This window comes from Oncorhynchus masou, chromosome 29 (genome assembly GCF_036934945.1).
Source record: "Oncorhynchus masou masou isolate Uvic2021 chromosome 29, UVic_Omas_1.1, whole genome shotgun sequence".
Taxonomy (NCBI): domain Eukaryota; kingdom Metazoa; phylum Chordata; class Actinopteri; order Salmoniformes; family Salmonidae; genus Oncorhynchus; species Oncorhynchus masou.
In genome coordinates, this window is record NC_088240.1 from 18,036,612 (window position 1) to 18,056,345 (window position 19,734).

Here is a 19,734-nt window from a genome sequence, read left to right on the forward strand (position 1 = left end):
ATTCAATTGAACATAGCTGAATAAAATAGAAAGGATAATTTCTCCAAATGATTTGAAGGAGTGCACACATGCGGCTATTATTTGTTGAGCGGTCAACAAAGAAGAAGATCCTCCTATATGCTTCATTTAGAGTTATTTATTTAACTTTAGTTATGATACAGACGTAAGGCTATATGTTTAGATGTTGTTATCAATTTTAAGGCTGAATTAATGATGATTTGAAAAAAGCATGAAAGGCCTGAGCTCTGCTCTGTTTCTTGCACAGGCTGCACACACTTCATCAGTCTCTCATTCACAATTTGACAAGCACTTGATCATATTCTCACCCATCAGACTATTCTTAATTTAATCTGGTCTTTACATATAGAATTATTATTTGATTATTAAAAATGTGTTTGTACTTTTTACCTGGTTTTCTCCCCAACTTCGTGATATCCAATTGGTAGTTACAGTCTTGTCCCATCACTGCAACTCCCGTATGGACTTGGGAGAGGTGAAGGTCGAGAGCCATTCGTCCTCCGAAACACAACCCTGCCAAGCCGCACTGCTTCTTGACACACTGCACAGTGTAACCCGGTAGCCAGACGCACCAATGTGTCGGAGAAAACACTGTAAAATTTGCAACCAAAGTCACCTTGCAGGCGCCCGGCCCGCTGCAAGGAGTTGCTAGAGAGTGATGGGACAAGAAAATCCCAGCCAGCCAAATCCTCTCCTAACCGCCTCATGGGTCTCCCAGTCACTGCCAACTGTGACACAGCCTGGGATTGAACCCGGGGCTGTAATGACACCTCAAGCACTGCAGTGCCTTAGGCCGCTGCGCCACTTGGAAGGCCAGTGGAAGTATTTTTTATTTTGAGTGGCCCACAAAACAAACTTCATCCGTAACCTGCACTCGAATAGTGAATGGAAGTTATGTGCTGTTTTGGTTTCAAGCATACGCAGCGAGTCCATAAGGCTAGGGGAAGCTAAGATCTTCCTAAAGTAAATTGAATTAAATTGCCAAATGTATATATCCTAATTAACATACTCCTGTCTATACAGAAATAAATACAATAATTCTAAATAGATGATCTGGCCACAGAGGATTTTTACCTTCTTTTTTAAAAACAAGTTGTGGATAATTTTTTATCATATTGCCTACAGTCTGAAGGAAAGGCAGCACGTGCAATTTGGGCAGATTGTTCTTGAGTTGCCACTGTCTGTCAAAAGTAGAGAGGCCAAGCCAGACATGTCGCAATACTTAAAAAAAACTTTGCAGGAAAACATTGTTTAGAAAGGAAAGGGTTGATGCTGTAAAGAGAATACAATGAAAATACTCATCTGTCTTTTAGTTATCAAAAAGGTGACTTTGGTCAATATATTAGGCTCTATTTACTTTACGATTAAAAAATGCTAATTAGCATCAAAGTAGACATCATTCAAATCTACAAATCCGTGCAAGCTCCTGCACATCATCTCCAGCTGACATCTTTGCTAACAGGTATTGTGTCAATTTAAAACTTGCACAAGACAGTTCACAGAATTGTCAATTTAAAGAAATGTACCTAATTTATGAATTACTACTTTTAACTAATTTTCGGTACTTAATCCAGCGATACCTACCTTTGCCTCAATTTGGCATTCTCGTCCAGATCAAAATGACATTTGTATTTCATTATGATAGCCACACTTGCAGCTAAATATCATTTCATTTTGGGGGGTAAATACAGGGAAATATATTTCTAAAAGTCACCTTGTCCTAAAGAGATTTACACAGTTATCAAAACTTCACGCCAGGGTGTATTCTCTCTCTGTCTGTTTCTTTTTCTCTCTCTTTCACTCTCTCTCTCTCGTTCCTCTGCACAGACGGAGTCTGAAAGGAGGAAGTGATATTCAGCCAATCAGAGACTGTTCCTCAACATTCTGCTGCACCTTCAGAAGTGAAGCAAGGCCCACCTCAAGAAGACACACAATACAATCCATCATGACCAACATCACAGGGTCACTGGGAATCTGAATCCATCCACTCAAAACACCAAATGTTTAGTCACAATGGCTTGTACTCACCAGTTTCAAGAGTTTCATAGTAGGAGTGCTGATATGCGATCAGGTTTCCCTTTCAGATCATAATAAATAAGATTACATGGACAGTCACATACCAGCACTGCACTCCTACTCTGAGACTCTTTGAATACGGCCCAGAATAATCACAACACATCCTAACAGATCTGAACCTAACCTTGTCCTCTGATAACCCCAAACACCATCAATATATATCATGAGGTGTGATGCTGACTAATTATTTTCTTCTTGTAACTGCCTTGGATTCTTTGTGCTATTGTAAAGTATGTTTCCGAGAGGAAGGGGACTATGTCTGTGGGAAAACCATGAAAACTCTGAATGAGAAGTGAAAATACCTTAGTCGACCAGGGTATTACAGTATTCAGTGGCCCTCACGTCTTGTGATACACTGAATGCAGAAGAGCTGAGTAGTTATTGTATGGAATTTACAAACTTTAAAGTCCCACTTTAGACCACTGTAATGCTGCTTCTGTGGAGGACCTACCCTTTTGACCCCCCCATCATTTTCCTTCTATTCTCAGTGTTTCATGGGACAGCCTGCTTTGCCAAGTTATTTGCCAATTAAGTATACATAATGTGTATGCAACTGACAGTATTTAGCTAAGCGTGATTTCTTTCTGGAACCTCCTACAGATGTAGGATCTTAATTTGATCACCATGTGGAGGGAGAATTTTCCTGCAGGAGAACTTTCCTGCAATGTAGTGTAGTTGAGGTGTAAAAAGGCTTCTAAAGTTTGTAATTTCCACTTTGAAATTTCAGACTTGATTTTCCCTTATGAAAAATTGGTAACACTTTATTTGAAACCCAGTGTCATAACAAGTTAGAATGCCATCATAACCATGTCATAATATGTCATAACAACTGACATAACTTGTCAAAACCTGTCATAATATTCTCATAACACTGTCATGACCCATATATTTACACATGTTGTGACATACAGTATATTGCGTTATTTTGTGGGTGGTTATGACATCTACACAAATGTGTTTTTTCTTTCGTTTAAACGTTTGTTTCTTAAATACTTTGTGGATGTTGTAATGAATTCTTTACAGGTATCATATTTCAAATAACTTCACGACCCTGTGTCACTTTACTTGGACTAAGATAATAGACTTTATGACACTGTCATGAAGCATTATGACCATCCTGTGTCACTTTACTTGGACTAAGATAATAGACTTTATGACACTGTCATGAAGCATTATGACCATCCTGTGTCACTTTACTTGGACTAAGATAATAGACTTTATGACACTGTCATATGAAGCATTATGACCATCCTGTGTCACTTTACTTGGACTAAGATAATAGACTTTATGACACTGTCATGAAGCATTATGACCACCCTGTGTCACTTTACTTGGACTAAGATAATAGACTTTATGACACTGTCATGAAGCATTATGACCATCCTGTGTCACTTTACTTGGACTAAGATAATAGACTTTATGACACTGTCATGAAGCATTATGACCATCCTGTGTCACTTTACTTGGACTAAGATAATAGACTTTATGACACTGTCATGAAGCATTATGACCATCCTGTGTCACTTTACTTGGGCTAAGATAATAGACTTTATGACACTGTCATGAAGCATTATGACCATCCTGTGTCACTTTACTTGGACTAAGATAATAGACTTTATGACACTGTCATGAAGCATTATGACCATCCTGTGTGACTTTACTTGGACTAAGATAATAGACTTTATGACACTGTCATGAAGCATTATGACCATCCTGTGTGACTTTACTTGGACTAAGATAATAGACTTTATGACACTGTCATGAAGCATTATGACCATCCTGTGTCACTTTACTTGGACTAAGATAATACACTTTATGACACTGTCATGAAGCATTATGACCATCCTGTGCCACTTTACTTGGACGAAGAAAATAGACTTTATGACACTGTCATGAAGCATTATGACCATCCTGTGTCACTTTACTTGGACTAAGATAAGACTTTATGACACTGTCATGAAGCATTATGACCATCCTGTGTCACTTTACGTGGACTAAGAAAATAGACTTTATGACACTGTCATGAAGCATTATGACCATCCTGTGTCACTTTACGTGGACTAAGATAATACACTTTATGACACTGTCATGAAGCATTATGACCATCCTGTGTCACTTTACGTGGACTAAGATAATACACTTTATGACACTGTCATGAAGCATTATGACCATCCTGTGTCACTTTACTGGACTCAGATAAGACTTTATGACACTGTCACGAAGCATTATGACCATCCTGTGTCACTTTACTTGGACTAAGATAATAGACTTTATGACACTGTCATGAAGCATTATGACCATCCTGTGTCACTTTACTTGAACTAAGATAATAGACTTTATGACACTGTCATGAAGCATTATGACCATCCTGTGTCACTTTACTTGGACTAAGATAAGACTTTATGACACTGTCATGAAGCATTATGACCATCCTGTGTCACTTTACTTAGACTAAGATAATAGACTTTATGACACTGTCATGAAGCATTATGACCATCCTGTGTCACTTTACTTGGACTAAGATGATAGACTTTATGACACTGTCAAGAAGCATTATGACCATCAGTGTCATAACCATATAAGCCAGATAGGCCTGTCACGTACTGTACATGCCCTTATGTCATTCATCAGTCACAAAGAGGGTGTCTTGTCCTGCTCCTGAAACATGCACCTGCATTCATCCCAGTCATCAGAAACAGAGCTTTGGGGTAGGTGCATGTCTGACACCAATTACAATAATCATTTAACATGGTCAATAAATACAAAAATCTATAACATAAACATAGTGTTGACATGAAGTGTTTGCCCTCTGTGGTAGGTTCTGTGGGGTTTGACACTCTTATGTAGGTGTCATAACCAGCCATATAATAATGCAATAAATGTCAGGTCTACATATGTGTCATGACAGTGATATGACCATATTATAACAGGTTATGACAAGTTATTTCAACTGTTATGACATTATGACCGTGTCAAGTAAAGTGCTACTGAAAAATGGATCATCTCCTACAAAAATGTTATATCCCACCTAATAATTCACATGTTCTGTTGCTGCAGGATTATTTTCCTGCTGTATCAAACTGGCTCAATTTAAAATCCTACATCTGTTGCATGCTGGCAATGATAAAGCTATCTGTAAGGGTTCAACCACAGGTCTCAGACATAGACCACTTACTCAGAACTCTAGCAGAGTTGGCTAGAGGGTGGTGGAATATATGCTTAGATAAAACATATTTTATAAAATTATACCATTAATGCCATTTTTATCATGGGGAGAGGGTGAATAACTGTAGTTATGAGTTGTTTGTGAGTGTGTGTGTTTTCAGATTCCATGGTCAGATGGTTTAATGTGATTCCCAGTAGAAGACGTGTATGAATATGTGCAATGGCTTTCCTTTTTAATCATTGCCACCAAGGAGTGGCCAGGCCATCAGTATTATCAGGTCTCTGCAGATTTGAGCTTCATGAAATGCTGAACCGATTTACTTAATCTGTATTGGCATCAGATAGCAGTCAAGGTTAATTGCCTTTTTAGGAGAAAACTGTCATGGTTTGCTATGATAATGGTACTTCTCTAATTGCGTCATCATACACGTCACTTTACTTAGAGGTTTTTCCCAGTATGTACATTGACTGCTGTGGTATGTGATGTAACCATTGAATATGTGTGTGGGGGGCTCTTACCAGATAACATGTGTTTCATAATGTGCCTTCTCCCAGAGTCACTTCACATGCTGAAGAGGCAACTAACCACATCAAAGGTCAACACAGCCCCCGTATGAAGGAAGATGCTGTCACTTGAAAATGTACTGTGTGATGAAGACGTGATGAAATGTAAGATAAAAACATTTAGAAAAAGGTCTGGTGTATTACTGGTTACAAAATAGTTGACACTTAATACTGAACATTGAAAGTTGACAAAACAAAACTGAGGTTTTTGAGTTTGTATCCCAGGAATGGAATTCTGGGGCCAGTCTCTGTACACCTGGATTGACTTTAAAGAGAGAGAGAGAGAGAGGGGGTAAAGGTGGAATTACTCTCCTCTTGGCTGTTTAAAATATATCTGGCTTCCATATGCACTTTGTTCCAAGTCTGTTTTATCCTGAGCCGTGGTGTTTGATAGGGGTACCGAGCCTTGGAGAATAAAAACACACACACACACACACACACACACACACACACACACACACACACACACACACAGGTCAGCATCAATCTGTAAGGGCAGCTCTACAGTGAAGGCTGGTTAAAGTGTGTTTATTTGCTCTGTTTCACAAACACTGCCCTCTGTAACTGCCCTTTGTGACTGCCCTCTGTGACTGCCCTCTGTGACTTCCCTCTTTGACTGCCTTCTGTGTGGGACTGTGTTCTCTTGGCTTGGTGTGCAGTAAAACAGATTATTGTCTGAAAATGGAATGTTTTCTTATGAGAGATCAGATCACTAGTTTTCCACACAGCTTTAGCATGGCCAGGAATGTGTTTGTGTGTCTTCAGAACTAAATCCACAACCTGTTCCATTTCTTATGCACATTGTACACTCAAGAGGAATAGGTGCTTTCTATATCAGTATAAGGTTTGATCGTGGAATAGTACTGGAATCTGTCATCATTCTCATGTTTGCTCCAACCCCCCCCCCCCTCCAGTGACACACCCAGTTTCCCTCATACTGGGTGTAGTGTGTTGTTAGGGTTGATTTTGGACCAATCCCACAGTCATACCCCTCTTACACATCTTGTCCACCCTGTCATAAGGTTTCTGGGACTGTAGTGCGATGAAGTCACATGATTGACCTCAATCTGGATGCAGTCTGCCATTTCTCTCTCACCACCCATCTACCGCCCCTCCATCCATCCATCCATCCATCTATCCACCCATCTACCACCCCTCCATCTATCCATCCATCCATCTATCCATCCATCCATCCATCCATCCACCCCTCCATCCATCCATCCATCCATCCATCTATCCACCCATCTACCACCCCTCCATCCATCCATCCATCCATCTATCCACCCATCTACCACCCCTCCATCTATCCATCCATCCATCCATCCATCTATCCATCTATCCATCCATCCACACCTCCCTCCCTCCCTTCTTTCCTCAGATGGCGTGTTCTCGCCACCCCTCTGGCGGCTGAACGAGGGCTTTGTCCTCTAAAGAAAACATACATTGCCACTAGTGTGTCCACTAAGGCCAACGAGCAGATATGAGAGTGGGGGCTGATTGTGTGTGTGTGTGTGTTACAAGGACAAAGGGCAGTGTGTGTGGTCTGTGACTGACAGACATCCATAGTAGGAAGAGAAATTCCATTCAACCAAATCTGAAGGGAGATGGAGTTCATTAACCCTTGTATTCATGGCATTTTCAATAAACCTAAGATGGTCTCAGAGTTATAATGTATGTCCTCATGTCTCAGCTTGTCTTAATGTCCTGTACTAGCTTTTGCTCTATTGCCTTAGAAATGATGATGGTGGAGCATTATGCTGTAATAACAACAAACGACCACATGGGGGCAGGCAGTAGCTGGAAGTAACACAGCATCAAGGTACATTCAGTGGTCTGCTCTCAAAAAACACCTAGGTTACTTATTTATGGCTCAAAATGACTATCTTATAGACTAATAAAAATCCATTACACTGATAAGAATGGGACCTCTTCTGAGATTGTTAGGCTAATGGATGTGTCAGCAATTATGACAATAATGTAATGGCATAATTAGGCTGAAGAGTTTGTATATTTTGTGTCTCAATAAGTTTTATAAGTCAAATCAGAAAACAAGACAACTTGCATTGGTTCGACACTGGCAGGATAATTTCCATAGTGCATCATCTCTGAGCATATAGTTTCTCTCTGAATAAACATACTCTCTCTGAGCATAGAGTTTCTCTCTGAATAAACATACTCTCTCTGAGCATAGAGTTTCTCTCTGAATAAACATAATCTCTCTGAGCATAGAGTTTCTCTCTGAATAAACATAATCTCTCTTAGCATAGAGTTTCTCTGAATAAACATCATCTCTATGAGCATAGAGTTTCTCTGAATAAACATCATCTCTATGAGCATAGAGTTTCTCTGAATAAACATCATCTCTATGAGCATAGAGTTTCTCTGAATAAACATCATCTCTTTGAGCATAGAGTTTCTCTGAATAAACATCATCTCTATGAGCATAGAGTTTCTCTGAATAAACATCATCTCTATGAGCATAGAGTTTCTCTCTGAATAAACAATCTATTTGAGCATAGAGTTTATGTCTGAATAAACAATCTATTTGAGCATAGAGTTTCTCTCTGAATAAACGTCATCTCTAAGAGCATCGAGTTTCTCGCTGTCTTGGTGTGGTGGGCTGCTCCTAGCACTTCCTGTGCACTGTGTTTTTAAACCACAAGCACACAGCCTTGTGCAGGACAGGGTCTGTATCTGGTGCACAAAGAAAACCCCAGTACTTTACAGTAACCACTCACTCACTCACTCAGGATTTTACCAGAACACATACAGAAGCAGTTTAGGGACCAAATATATTACCAGTAAGACAAGACCAAAGCTTCATTCTGCACTCTCAAAAACCAGCCATTCCTTCTTCATATGGTAATACTTTATGACTCTGTCACAATTTACAACACAATGAGGGACTAGTCACTAGTCTCTGGTGAATGTATTGTAATTGAGTTGAGATGCATAGTGATCATGTAACCTTAATTTTAAATTGTGAGGTTTCAAACTACTGTAACATGTTTCCAACCCAACAATAACTGAGACTAAAATGTGTCACTGTATGTTCCGCTTGATCACAATCATGCCACACCAACATAACATCACAGTTACGCAAAGTATTACCGTCATCATCATATAGCCATAGAGAAACAGTCATCTTCATATAGCCATAGAGAAACAGTCATCTTCATATAGCCATAGAGAAAAGGTCATCTTCATATAGCCATAGAGAAACAGTCATCTTCATATAGCCATAGAGAAACAGTCATCTTCATATAGCCATAGAGAAACAGTCATCTTCATATAGCCATAGAGAAACAGTCATCTTCATATAGCCATAGAGAAACAGTCATCTTCATATAGCCATAGAGAAACAGTCGTCATCATATAGCCATAGAGAAACAGTCAACTTAATATAGCCATAGAGAAACAGTCATAGCCAGCACACGCATGCAAACACATTAACCTGTCGCCAGCACACGCATGCAAACACATTAACCTGTCGCCAGCACACGCATGCAAACACATTAACTTGTAGCCAGCACACGCATGCAAACACATTAACCTGTAGCCAGCACACGCATGCAAACACATTAACCTGTCGCCAGCACACGCATGCAAACACATTAACCTGTCGCCAGCACACGCATGCAAACACATTAACCTGTAGCCAGCACACGCATGCAAACACATTAACCTGTAGCCAGCACACGCATGCAAACACATTAACCTGTCGCCAGCACACGCATGCAAACACATTAACCTGTAGCCAGCACACGCATGCAAACACATTAACCTGTAGCCAGCACACGCATGCAAACACATTAACCTGTAGCCAGCACACGCATGCAAACACATTAACCTGTCGCCAGCACACGCATGCAAACACATTAACCTGTCGCCAGCACACGCATGCAAACACATTAACCTGTAGCCAGCACACGCATGCAAACACATTAACCTGTCGCCAGCACACGCATGCAAACACATTAACCTGTCGCCAGCACACGCATGCAAACACATTAACCTGTAGCCAGTACACGCATGTTAACATATTAACCTGTAGCCAGCGCACACTTGCTAACGTATTAACCTGTAGCCAGCACACGCATGCAAACACATTAACCTGTAGCCAGCACACGCATGCAAACACATTAACCTGTAGCCAGCACACACTTGCTAACACATGAACTTGTTCATGTACATATATATCACTTACTGAGTGAGTCACAAGCAGACCCACACACACACACACACACACACACACACACACACACACACACACACACACACACACACACACACACACACACACACACACAAACACAAACACACACACACACACCTAAACACACACAGAGTCATAAAATGTTAGGTATGAATCATTTCCCACTTTTATATCCTCACTTATAATCACCAAAATAGCTAATGGATTTTATCATTAAAATACACTCTAAAAGACCAAAAGTATGTGGACACCTGCTCATCGAACATCTCATTCCGAAATCATAATATGGAGTTGGTCAACTTTTTGCTGCCAAAACAGCCTCCACTCTTCTGGGAAGGCTTTCCACTATTTTTTATTTATTTTTTATTTCACCTTTATTTAACCAGGTAGGCTGGTTGAGAACAAGTTCTCATTTGCAACTGCGACCTGGCCAAGATATAGCATAGCAGTGTGAACAGACAACACAGAGTTACACATTGAGTAAACAATAAACAAGTCAATAACACAGTAGAAAAAAAAAGAAGAAAAAAAGATGTTGTGACATTGCTGCAGCAATTTTGCTGGCCTAGACTATTAAAATCAGCCCCAAAAACAAATTAATCCATCGTACTGCCAGATGGTGATGCGTGATTCATCACTCTAGAGAACACATTTCCACTGCTCCAGAGTACAATGGCGGCGAGCTTTACATCACTTTAGCCAACACTTGGCATTGCGCATGGTGATCTTAGGCTTGTGTGCAGCTGCTAGGCCATGGAAACCCATTTCATGAGTCTCTTGACGAAAAGCTGACAGTGCTTGAAGAGGCAGTTTGGTACTCGGGAAGTGAGTGTTGCAACCGAGGAGAGACGATTTTTACAAGCTGCTCTTCAGCACTCGGCGGTCCCGTTCTGTGCGATTTTTTTGCTCCTAGACGTTTCACTTAACAATAACAGCACTTACAGTTGACCGGGGCAGCTCTAGCAGGGCAGACATTTGACAAACTAACTTGTTGGAAAGGTGGAATTCTATAACGATGCCATGTTGAAAGTCACTGAGCTCTTCAGTAAGGCCATTCTACTGACAGTGTTTGTTTATGGAGATTGAATGGCTGTGTTCAATTTTATACACCTGTTAGCAATGATTGTGGCTGAAATAGCCAAATCCACTCATTTGAAAGGGTGTCCACATACTTTGAAAATATCATGTATTTCTTGATAGTAATTAACAAATTATGGTTTTCCCATCATTATGTGTGAAATATCTTGAAGTGAGAGTTACCAACACCTTTGCTCCTCTAACTCTGAGGTGTGATGTGAAGGATGTTCACTCAGAAGCACATGCTCTCTAGTTCTAACACCTCTCAGTCACCCTCCACCTTTACATCTTCTTCTCTGAAACACTTTTGCACTGCGGTTAACCCATTGCTCACCGTTGCAATTACACCAGGAAGTGTGTGTCATTGAGTGCGTGACAATTATATAAAGTGCCCCCAAAATATATAATATGAAAACAGATCCCCGATGAGTCAAATTTTCATAAACAAAAATGTTCAGCTTTCCTCTTCCTCTGTGTGAAAACAACCATCAAAGAACACAACTTACAGCACTGTACTGTTAGGGTCTGGCTGAGGTCTCTCTCAGAGCTTAGTAGACCCGGATGGCTGCGTACTCAGAGAACGTATCCTGCGGGGTTGAAATATGGGGTGATCTCAGTGACCCCCTGGTGGTCTCGTGGTTCAGGGAAGCATACACAAGGTGGCTTGATACTTGACCTCCTGCTCTGTTGTTGGAGGATGGTAGAGCTCCATTTTTCCCATTGATGCGGTTACAGTAGAGACCGTTGTCATAGAGATTGGCAGGCTGTATGGGGTTTGGGGTGGATGGTGATGATGGAAAGGTTCCCTCTGGGTTGAAGGAGAGGTCTGGACATGGTGCTGCCAGTGTGGACATCTCCTGTGTCATAAACACAGCAAGAGACATTTAGACCAGGGATGGGCATCTGGCGGCCCCCCTTTTTAAGGCCCGTGGACCAGTCCCTCCTCCCCAAAATATCATTCATATTATTGTTATTATTATTTTTGGAGAAAGAAAATTCAGGCGGGGTCTCAACTTACTGTTGAGAGTTAGAATAGTAGAATACACGAGGTGCAATTTCAAAATGTGGTTGTGCATCAGCAGTTTTTCTCTTGTTATGTCAGTCACTGACAGTCACTCAATCAGCCGATGTCAGCTCAAATGTTTTAGATTGGTAAATTAGTCGAGCCAGCTATCTAAACTTCTATTAGTAATGATCAAATTACTGATATCATATTAAAAACGGCAAATCAAAATGTGTAGAATTAAAGGAAATGAGATGTAAAATTGCTAGACTTTTTTGATTTAGCTGTAAAACTTGCATCAAAAGATGTTATAAAATCGCAAAATCTCCTCTCCGCACCATGGTAAAATGTGCAGAATTGCAGCAAACTTGCTTTAAAACGGCTCAATTTTCTCTAAGCCCCATGGCAAAATGTGTATAATTGCACTTAGGTCCCTCAAAAGGCTAGTGTGTGGATGTGTATGGACGTGGGTAAGAAGACCTGCAAGCGACTGTGGATTGTGAGTTCACACCCACCCCCATCAAAGTTGCCCATCTCTGATTTAGACAGAGGCATTTAGACATGGCAGCATAGCAATGCTACACTTCGTTACGTTTAGCCTTCACATGCAAGCAGGTGTACTTAGGACCAGTATTGTCATGTTAACAGATGACATGTTGGTTAATTATGAGATGCTGTAAGAAATACAATTATTTTATTGGTTTACCTGCTTCTTTGTTCTATTTTCGGTTGACCTGCTTGGTCCTGAAAAAGATATCCATTGTAGAAACGTAACATTTTAATTTGTTCTTTATTTCAAACTTGTAAAAAAACATACATTTTCAGTATTAAATCAATAGCGTTACTCACCTTTATATGCATGTAGACAGAAGAAAGAAAATGCTGTCACAATGACCACCAGGACTACTATTCCCACACAGATGGAAACATAAGGCATGAAGCTTGGATCATTCCTATCACGCTTTGCATCCGTTGAGTCATCTGTCAGAGTAGTAAGAGAGGTCTTAACGCCAGACACAGTTGTCACATAGGCCTACTAGTTAATGTAATGTGACTGAATGCCTGGTTAAATTCATAAAAAGTTGTCTTACTTGTGTTGTGGTCTGCTGTGCTTGTAATCTCCAGGTTGCTATCTATAGAAAGAAGTTTGCATAAGCGGATTAGCCATCTGGCAATTCAACAAATGTTCGACAAATCGACAAATGTATTTTTGGGGGGGAACAAAAAACTAAAAAGGGGCACTGCCAGTGGTCGATGGGCCTGTATATTATTATGTTATCATAATAATATATTTGAACATTTGCCTGACAAGTGGGCTGAGCTGAGGTCACACAAAAATGCACATTCAAAGTCAAATGCACATCAGCAAAGAGACCAGCTCAGACTGTGTCATCCGTCAGCCTCGATCATGGATCGCAAAAAACGGAAAAACGGTGCCGGAAAAGTTAGAGATCGAATAAAAGCTTGAGGCCAACACTGCTAAATGTGTGAAATTAACCACCTTATTTTCAAAAAGTTCTGATTCTGCTGGACCGAATGCTGTGCCTGTGTCTGTGCTGATAAATGATGCTAAGCTTAGCACCAACAGATCAGCTGCTGCTGTAAAAGACAGTGCAGGCAAGGTTGGGACAAAACAGAGAAAGACAGACACTGACACAGATTTTGTCAACTGCTACCAGTATATGGTATGAAATAGTAGGCTAAATAACACCTAGGCCTAATTAGGGAAGGGGATTCTGGGTAACAGATATGACAGCTATTAACTTGCTATAACCTAATTAGGGAAGGGGGTGTAACGGCTTTCTTCTGTTGAAGGAGGAGCGGACCAAAATGCAGCGTGGTATTTTTTAGACATGTTTAATGAATGACGAAAAAACACGAACAATACAAAAACAACAAACGGAAACGTGAAAACCTAAACAGTCCTATCTGGTGAAGACACAGAGACAGGAACAATCACCCACGAAAACACTCAAAGAATATGGCTACCTAAATATGGTTCCCAATCAGAGACAACGATAATCACCTGACTCTGATTGAGAACCGCCTCAGGCAGCCATATTCTGTGAGTGTTTTTGTGGGTGATTGTTCCTGTCTCTGTGTCTTCACTATATAGGACTGTTTTAGGTTTTCACGTTCCGTTTGTTGTTTTTGTATTGTTCGTGTTTTTTCGTTCTTCATTAAACATGTCTCAAAAATACCACGCTGCATTTTGGTCCGCTCCTCCTTCAACAGAAGAAAGCCGTTACAGAATCACCCACCACAACAGGACCAAGCGGCGTGGTAACCGGCAGGTGCAGCAAAGAGAGGAATGGACATGGGAGGACGAATTGTTCGGAGAAGGACCCTGGGGTCAGCCTGGAGAATATCGCCGCCCCAAAGAAAAACTGGAGGCGGCGAGAGCTGAGAGGCGCTGGTATGAGGAGGCAGCGCGGCGACGCGGATGGAAGCCCGAGAGTCAGCCCCAAAAATGTATTGGGGGGGGGCTCAGGGAGAGTGTGGCATAGTCAGGAGTCAGACCTGTCGGAGCCTCTCGCCTCTCCTGCGCTGCTGGAGTCTCCCGCCTGTTTAGCGCAGCCAGAGCTTTCCTCCTCTACAGCGCTGCTGGAGTCTCCCGCCTGTTTAGTGCAGCCCGAGCTGTCAGTCTACATGGAGCAGCCAGAGCTGTCAGTCTACATGGAGCAGCCAGAGCTGTCAGTCTACATGAAGCAGCTAGAGCTGTCAGTCTACATGAAGCAGCCAGAGCTGTCAGTCTACATGGAGCAGCCAGAGCTATCAGTCTTCATGGAACAGCCAGAGCTGTCAGTCTGCATGGAGCAGCCAGAGATGCCAGTCTGCATGGAGCTGTCAGTCTGCAAGGAGCTGTCAGTCTGCATGGAGCTGCCAGTCTGCATGGAGCAGCCAGAGCTGTCAGTCTGCAAGAAGCCGCCAGAGCTGTCAATCTACATGGAGCAGCCAGAGCCGCCAGTCAGCCAGACTCTTCCAGATCCGCCAGTCAGCCAGACTCTTCCAGATCCGCCAGTCAGCCAGACTCTTCCAGATCCGCCAGTCAGCCAGACTCTTCCAGATCCGCCAGTCAGCCAGACTCTTCCAGATCCGCCAGTCAGCCAGACTCTTCCAGATCTGCCAGTCAACCAGATTATTCCAGATCTGCCAGTCAGCCAGGATCTTCCAGAACCGTCAACCAGCCAGGATCTGCCGGATCCAAATACCTGGCTGAGCTTCCTCTCAGTGCTGGGCTTCCCCTCAGTCCCGAGCTTCCCCTCAGTCAAGAGCTGCCTCTGTCCCGAGCTGCCCCTCTGTCCCGAGCTGCTCCTCAGTCCCGAGCTGCCCCTCAGTCCCGAGCTGCCCCTCAGTCCCGAGCTGCCCCTCAGTCCAGTGGGGTTCTGGGTGAGGACTACTAGGCCATGGTCGGCGGCGAAGGTGGACTATCCAAGGACGCGAGGAGGGGGGACTAAGACATTTATAGAGTGGGTTCCACATCCCGCGCCGGAGCCGGAGCCGCCACCATGGACAGACGCCCACCCGGACCCTCCCTATTGTTTTGATGTGCGTCTGGGAGTCCACACCTTAGGGGGGAGGTTCTGTCACGCCCTGGTCTATATTTGTTATGTTTATCTTCATTTATTGGGTCAGGCCAGGGTGTGACATGGGTTTATTAGCCGTCTTTGTATCAAAGATAATTGCGTAATTATCGTATTTCGTCGTCCTAACGTAGTCTACACTGCTATCTGCCCAGCAGCTAGCTAACGTCCACCGTCTACCGAATACCAGCACTGTAGTAACTATTACACTCAACTGAACGACTTGATTAGTGTAGTGTTAGCTAGCTACATAGTTGTCTTTGCTGTCTTCGTATCCAAGATAATTGTGTAGTTTAGAGTTTGTAGACTTAGAGTGATTATCTTAATTTACCGAGGTTAGCTAGCCAGCTATTTGTCGTCCTTAACGTCGTCCTTAACGTAGGAGATACTGCTAGCTAGCTAGCCAACAGCTATCCAACGTCTACCGAATAGAACGTCAACAACCCGGTCAACATTCCGCTTCGCTCCACAGGTAGTATCACATTTTCATTTCACTTCATTACAGTACAACGGTTTGATTTGTTTGATCGTAGCTAGCTAGCTACATAGCCATCTTTGTATCAAAGACAATTGTGTAGTCTAGAGCGATTTTCTAGGTTAGCTAGCCAGCTATTGTCGTTCTTTTAACGTAACGTAACGTAATCAACACTGCTAGCTAGCCAGCTAGCCCCCGAATAGCAGCACTGTAGAAACTATTACACTCAACGGAACGACTTGATTAGTGTAGTGTCAACAACGCAGCCACTGCCAGCTAGCCTACAAAGTCAACAATGCAGCCACTGCCAGCTAGCCTACTCCAGCAGTACTGTATCATTTCAATCATTTTAGTCAATAAGATTCTTGCTACGTAAGCTTAACTTTCTGAACATTCGAGACGTGTAGTCCACTTGTCATTCCAATCTCCTTTGCATTAGCGTAGCCTCTTCTGTAGCCTGTCAACTATGTGTCTATCTATCCCTGTTCTCTCCTCTCTGCACAGACCATACAAACGCTGCACACCGCGTGGCCGCGGCCACCCTAATCTGGTGGTCCCAGCGCGCACGACCCACGTGGAGTTCCAGGTCTCCGGTAGCCTCTGGAACTGCCGATCTGCGGCCAACAAGGCAGAGTTCATCTCAGCCTATGCCTCCCTCCAGTCCCTCGACTTCTTGGCACTGACGGAAACATGGATCACCACAGATAACACTGCTACTCCTACTGCTCTCTCTTCGTCCGCCCACGTGTTCTCGCACACCCCGAGAGCTTCTGGTCAGCGGGGTGGTGGCACCGGGATCCTCATCTCTCCCAAGTGGTCATTCTCTCTTTCTCCCCTTACCCATCTGTCTGTCGCCTCCTTTGAATTCCATGCTGTCACAGTTACCAGCCCTTTCAAGCTTAACATCCTTATCATTTATCGCCCTCCAGGTTCCCTCGGAGAGTTCATCAAAGAGCTTGATGCCTTGATAAGCTCCTTTCCTGAGGACGGCTCACCTCTCACAGTCCTGGACGACTTTAACCTCCCCACGTCTACCTTTGACTCATTCCTCTCTGCCTCCTTCTTTCCACTCCTCTCCTCTTTTGACCTCACCCTCTCACCTTCCCCCCCTACTCACAAGGCAGGCAATACGCTCGACCTCATCTTTACTAGATGCTGTTCTTCCACTAACCTCATTGCAACTCCCCTCCAAGTCTCTGACCACTACCTTGTATCCTTTTCCCTCTCGCTCTCATCCAACACTTCCCACACTGCCCCTACTCGGATGGTATCGCGCCGTCCCAACCTTCGCTCTCTCTCCCCCGCTACTCTCTCCTCTTCCATCCTATCATCTCTTCCCTCTGCTCAAACCTTCTCCAACCTATCTCCTGTGTATATATATATTTACATGTATACATACACTACTGTTCAAAAGTTTGGACTCACTTTGGGGTTTTTGAAAGAAAATAGCATTTTTTTGTCCATTAAAATAACATCAAATTGATCAGAAATACAGTGTAGACATTGCTAATGATGGAAATGACCATTTTAGCTAGAAACGGCAGATTTTTTTATGGAATATCTACATAGGCGTACAGAGGCCCATTATCAGCAACCATCACTCCTGTGTTCCAATGGCAAGTTCTGTTAGCTAAATACTTTATAAATGTTTTGAGTGACCAATGTAATTTCTCAGGGAAAAAGATGAGCATGCCATGGCTAGACATTCCTGCAGTACCTGGTAAAGGACACACAACACAGGATGTTAATATATGTGTGAATGTGTGATTAACTAGCTTACTAACATTTACAAATATGGGAGTAATGAGTCATAAATGGTGAGCAAACACTTTGTAAATGCCTTATAAATGCCTTAATAATGGTTTATTATGGACCATTAAATAAATTGTTACCCTAGGGGACTGCTGGGCCCAGCACAGGCAGTGTGGTCCCCTGGTCTTCTGGTCCCAGTTATGCTAGTCTTAGCAGCACAGACAGCTACTGTTCCAGACAGCTCAGCAGTCAAGTGCAGTGGAGGTAGGAATAGAGAGAGACACACACTGACACAGATGTACTGTCAGTTTGACCATTTTGGCTCTATATTATATATGTAAGGTAACTAACTGTATGGGGGAGGCTTAGCAGAGGCAGTTCAGAGGTGAGTGCAGTGGAGTTAGGAAGAAAACATGGCAACACAGATGTGTTTCCAGTTCCTTAATAGATTGGCTCTAAATGTAATAGCGCATGATGGTGCACGAGCGGTAATGTGTGGCTAAAATGCCAGGGCTTAATGCCAAGGCTTCCAGAACAACTTAGTATCTATCGATCCATTCTAAGACATTAGATTGAAAGATTAAATTAGCTTTGGTTGGTTACCTGAGACAGAGACTTTGATAGCATGGCTAACATATGTTGACCCGTTTTCAGAAACTCCACATCTGTACAAACCATCGTCATTGATAGATATCTTTTTAAAATCCAAAATCCAAATATCTTTTTGCCTCCATCCAAATGTGACTTGCTCTGTCTCATGTATCTGTTCACAGTTTAATCGATGCACATATTTACACCAGGTGGCGTGTAGCTTTTCTCCACAGTGTCTCAAAGGGCAGATGATTGTTAGGGCTTTCTGAGGGACAGCATTCCAAATGGTGTTTCTTTTCACTCTCAGCTCACATGTAGGGCCTTGGTCTGAAAAAAGATAGTGGAATCAGCTGAAATTAATGACTGATGATTCATACTGCTCATGCTGTAGATCACACTGGATCACATTGATCATAGAACATCAATTAAAACATGATGACCTCTCATACTTCATTCAAACGTCAGTTGAGAAGTTTTTGATACTGTCCATCACCCCTCTTGAACTGTATTTTTTGTTGATCATAATGTAGCACAGAAATGATTGGTTTTGCATGGTATGACACAAATTGGCATCTTACCTTGAGCGTTGCCATGGACACAGAGCAGAAACAGGAGGCATAGGACCAGCAGGATGTGGTCAGAACGCGGACGGTACATCAGAGCAAAGATGCAATGTCTTATGAGCTCTCAAAACAGGTAATGTCCGTGTCACTCAGTTAGAGCAAACCCTCTGTGTATACGCATATGAAGTGACACTGATGATATGTACTGTCGATCTCTCGCTTTCTCTCACTCTCTCTCCTTCTCTCTCTCTCCTGCGTATCTTAGAGGTTTTCACTTCCTGCCCTACGACATCAGCATACCTGACATAGCCAAATTTTCTGTTGCTACCGATGTTGGGTTGTGTTTCGTATCATAGGGCTACACCCATGTGTCTGTCTTCTTATTCCATGTCTCTTCAGGGGTACGTTGGAGGACTTTGCATAAATGTTGCTCATTCAATTGATTTAGCAGCCCTTTCCTGCAGTCAAATGAACTAGTGGCCTCATGGGTGGAATGCTATTAATATTTTTCAGAATTTCATAATTGTTTTGCTTAAACAATCCAGTGAATCTATGTCCAACAGTTTTGTTACAATTCAGGCTTCTGTGATGTACAGTACCATTCAAGGGTTTTTCTTTATTTTTACTATTTTCCACATTGTAGAATAATA

At 42.4% G+C, this 19,734-nt stretch overlaps 2 protein-coding genes across 5 annotated transcripts in view; one reads left to right on the forward strand and one right to left on the reverse strand.

Annotated features, from left to right (window-relative positions):
- Nucleotides 1-3,302, forward strand: part of LOC135519098 (OX-2 membrane glycoprotein-like) — a 30,130-nt gene extending 26,828 nt beyond the window's left edge. For both annotated transcript variants that reach the window (XM_064944155.1, XM_064944156.1), the window contains exon 8: nt 1,846-3,302. In XM_064944155.1, coding sequence (XP_064800227.1) covers nt 1,846-1,856 — 11 coding nt within the window. In that variant the 3' untranslated portion in view covers nt 1,857-3,302. The remainder of the gene's footprint in view (nt 1-1,845) is intronic.
- Nucleotides 3,303-8,742: 5,440 nt separating this feature from the next.
- On the reverse strand, nt 8,743-19,412 carry LOC135519099 (B- and T-lymphocyte attenuator-like). 3 transcript variants are annotated; one of them, XR_010452269.1, is made up of 7 exons: nt 19,100-19,411; nt 18,534-18,848; nt 13,211-13,252; nt 12,969-13,100; nt 12,826-12,863; nt 9,905-11,973; nt 8,743-9,838 (listed from the first exon to the last, which is right to left on the reverse strand). XR_010452269.1 is itself a non-coding variant. In XM_064944158.1 (6 exons), exons 1-6 carry the CDS (start codon nt 19,176-19,178, stop codon nt 11,665-11,667), a joined length of 723 nt encoding a protein of 240 aa, XP_064800230.1. In that variant the 5' UTR covers nt 19,179-19,412; the 3' UTR covers nt 8,743-11,664. The 3 variants fall into 3 exon arrangements, 2 of the variants coding, with proteins under 2 accessions (XP_064800230.1, XP_064800229.1); XM_064944158.1 differs by having other exon boundaries at nt 8,743-11,973; nt 18,726-18,848; nt 19,100-19,412; XM_064944157.1 differs by having other exon boundaries at nt 8,743-11,973.
- Nucleotides 19,413-19,734: the final 322 nt, after the last annotated feature.